We start from the raw sequence: 3,281 nt of genomic DNA on the forward strand, positions 1-3,281 counted from the left end.
TGTCCTGTGCATTATAGGATGGTTAGCGTTCTCTTTGGCTTCTACCCACTGCATGCCAGTGGTACCACCTCAATTGTGGCAACAAAAATGGATCCAGGCGTTGCCATATGTCTCCTGGGAGGCCAAACTTCCTCCCTTTTCCTTAAGATTCACTCCTCTACTTTAAAGTTACTGTTTTTCTCTCATAGTTAATATATGTCTAAAGCAGATTATTTTATTCAGTGGACTATAACATGACAAATACTGTTTATTTGATGATCACATTGTCTTTGATTGAGCCACTGGGAATCCATCAAGCTGCCTTTCCTTATCCTTTTGAAGCATCTCTGTCATTCTTTGTACGTCTACCTTTTTGTTAGAACAATATGTTCTACGTTGAGCTTATAATTTACCTACTCTCGCCTGAAACTGGCATGCCTTCATATAACTTAATGCAGTTATGAAACTAGAACATTAACATTGAGCCTTGGGTTTTTGTATGTATTTATAAACTAAGATCTGGAAGCTAGAAATCTTTCTTACTAGAATGTCATTGCCTCTAGGTCTTCTCAGTAGAGAAAACTACGGTATAATATGTATGTGTGTGTACACACACACGGATCTTATCAATTCTTATATTGATTTACAGGCATATTTAAAATAATGAGTTCATACTGATACATCTAATTTTATTTTGTTTTATATTTTATTTTGTTATTATTATTTTTTTTTTGAGACAGAGTCTCAAGCTGTTGCCCTGGGTAGAGTGCCATGGTGTCACAGCTCACAGCAGCCTCAAACTCTTGGGCTTAAACAATTCTCTTACCTCAGCCTCTCAAGTAGCTGGGACTACAGGCGCCCACCACAAGGCCTGGCTATTTTTTTGTTGTTGCAGTTGTCATTGTTGTTTTAGCTGGCCTGGGCTGGGTTTGAACCCACCAGCCTTGGTGTATGTGGCTGGCGCCCTACCCACTGAGTTACCAGGGCCGCCCAGATACATCTAATTTTAATTCAGAGTCAAAGTTCAGTTCATTCTATTCTTCCTCCTTTCTATGTCATTTCCTTCTGTGAGTGTCAGAAACTTGGCTTCCATATGGAAGAATTTTGTATCCTTAAACATTAGGCATCAGTAATCTCAATAGTTATGACTTTTAAACTAACTAATCTGACTTTTTAAAAAATATCATTTTCAGGGTCATAATCGTATCATTGCCTACAGTAGACCAGTTTATTTCTGTTTATGTTGTGGTCTTATTTGGCTCTTGGATTATGGTAGCAGAAACCTGACTGCAAGCAAATTCAAATTATATGGAATAACGTTCACCAATCCACTGGTGTTTATATCAGCCAGGGATTTCGTTATAGGTGAGTTTTCTTAAAGTATCTAATCTTAACCTTCATTTATTTTTATATCATCAGCTCACTGATAAATATGTTAACTAAACAGATAAAATAGTTTTAATAAGTTTTTTTTATATATATTTCTCTCTGAGGAACAAAACCATAGGGCTATGATGAATGAAAAAAGCTAATGATAACAAATACATAGTAATTTTATGTCCTTGAAGGAGGTGTAATGGAAAGATTTGTTTTGATTCTTTATCTTAGATCCCTATTATGTGAAAATAGTTGAAATCTTAAAAGGAATTGTTCATAGGTTGAAAAGATTTTATTTAATACCCATCCAATTATGTCTAGACAAGTAATTTAAAATGGTTATCTTTTAAAACTTATTAGTAGCTGATGTTAATTTTGGATTCTTTTTTGTCATTTATGATCTTTCAGTGAGTAAAAGGTGGCTATAGTATAATATTTTTAATGTACTTTTCTTTCCTTCTATAGTGTTTACACTCTGTTTCCCAATAGTATTTTTCATTGGTCTTCTGCCTCAGGTGAATACATTTGTAATGTACCTTTGTGAACAGTTGGATATTCATATCTTTGGTGGTAATGGTGAGTATTTCTTTATAAAAATTATAGCTTCACAGTATTAGTTTTACAGATAATGAGCTAATACACTGAACATTAAAATGCTTTACCAGTTTTCAGTTGAGAATTGAAATTAGAAGAAAAGACATTTAATAATTGAAAATTTAGAAACAATTTGTAGGCAAGAACAAGTAGTCCAGTCTGTTATTTTACTGGAAGATCCAGGAGTAATGGAGTAGATGTGTAAGAAGTGATAAAATGTCTGAGATAAAAGTTACAGAAAGTCTCCACAGAATCCATATAAACTTAGGAGACATTTATAAAACATCATCTATTCCCAATAGAATAAAGTTTGATGCATGGCATCGTATTTGGATTTTAATCTGGCATGTCTTTGTATTTGGTTTCAAGGTTTTGCTTTATTTGTAGAATGGGAACACCAAAACCAGAATCTAAGAGCATTTTACTAAATAAAGTTACTATTTTAAGAAATATCTCTGTTTGTAAAGTAGAATATGTGGACATGAGTTGATATACTTACAAAATCTATTCCTCTATCACATGTATATTTAATTTAACTTATTGATTGATTGAGTTTTAGAGACAGGTTCTCTCTGTCTCCCAGCTGGTTTTAAACTCCTGGCCTAAAGCAATCCTCCTGCCTCAGCTTCCCAAAGTGCTGGGATTACAGGTGTGAGCTACTGTATTCAACTTAAATATATTTTATTTAAAAAATAAGACCATACCAGTATTACTCTGGAATAGATAATGGTTTGCAAAGTTGAAAATAGTCCTATTGGAAGCCCCCATAGTTAAAACATGCCATTATTTAGTTTAACTAGATAAACTAAAATTTTACTAGAAGATGAGTATGCAATTAGGGAAATAAATGAAAGAAATTACTGTAGCTTTATGGTTCACGTCTCTTCACACTTCACATTTGTAGTCCTTGTTTATCTTCCGGATTTATGCATTGAAATCCTGTCTGTGGATAAAATGGGGATAGTATGGCTTAAGTTCCAAATAAAAACAGAGCCTTTTCTGTGTTGTTATATGTCACACCTACAGCATTTTTAATGTTTTGAATTTTTTGAAAGGGTGCAAATTAAGGCAGAGCTGATTTCATGGATTCAGTTTAGTTTAATGGGTAAAAGACAGTTTCAATACTTAGGGACTACTGGTATTATATTACTGTGTTATTCTAAATATTATGAGAAGGGTTTAGTATAAGTAATTTATAATAGCAGACTTTGTCATAATTTAAAAATTTGTATAAGGCATTGGATTTTTAATATCTGATAGAGAAAGCTTTTTCTATAGACTTATGTTATGATCATCATATAAAATTACCTTTAAAGGACATCTGTCACCGT

At 33.2% G+C, this 3,281-nt stretch overlaps 1 protein-coding gene across 1 annotated transcript in view; it reads left to right on the top strand.

Moving 5' to 3' along the window:
• Positions 1–3,281, top strand: part of PCNX1 (pecanex homolog 1) — a 186,752-nt gene that overhangs the window by 119,882 nt on the left and 63,589 nt on the right. Inside the window, exons 14-15 of the mRNA XM_023507659.1 lie at positions 1,173–1,344; positions 1,822–1,966. Coding sequence (XP_023363427.1) covers positions 1,173–1,344; positions 1,822–1,966 — 317 coding nt within the window. The remainder of the gene's footprint in view (positions 1–1,172; positions 1,345–1,821; positions 1,967–3,281) is intronic.

The sequence above is a fragment of the Otolemur garnettii genome, unplaced genomic scaffold (genome assembly GCF_000181295.1).
Source record: "Otolemur garnettii isolate 467f Iridium unplaced genomic scaffold, OtoGar3 scaffold00196, whole genome shotgun sequence".
Taxonomy (NCBI): domain Eukaryota; kingdom Metazoa; phylum Chordata; class Mammalia; order Primates; family Galagidae; genus Otolemur; species Otolemur garnettii.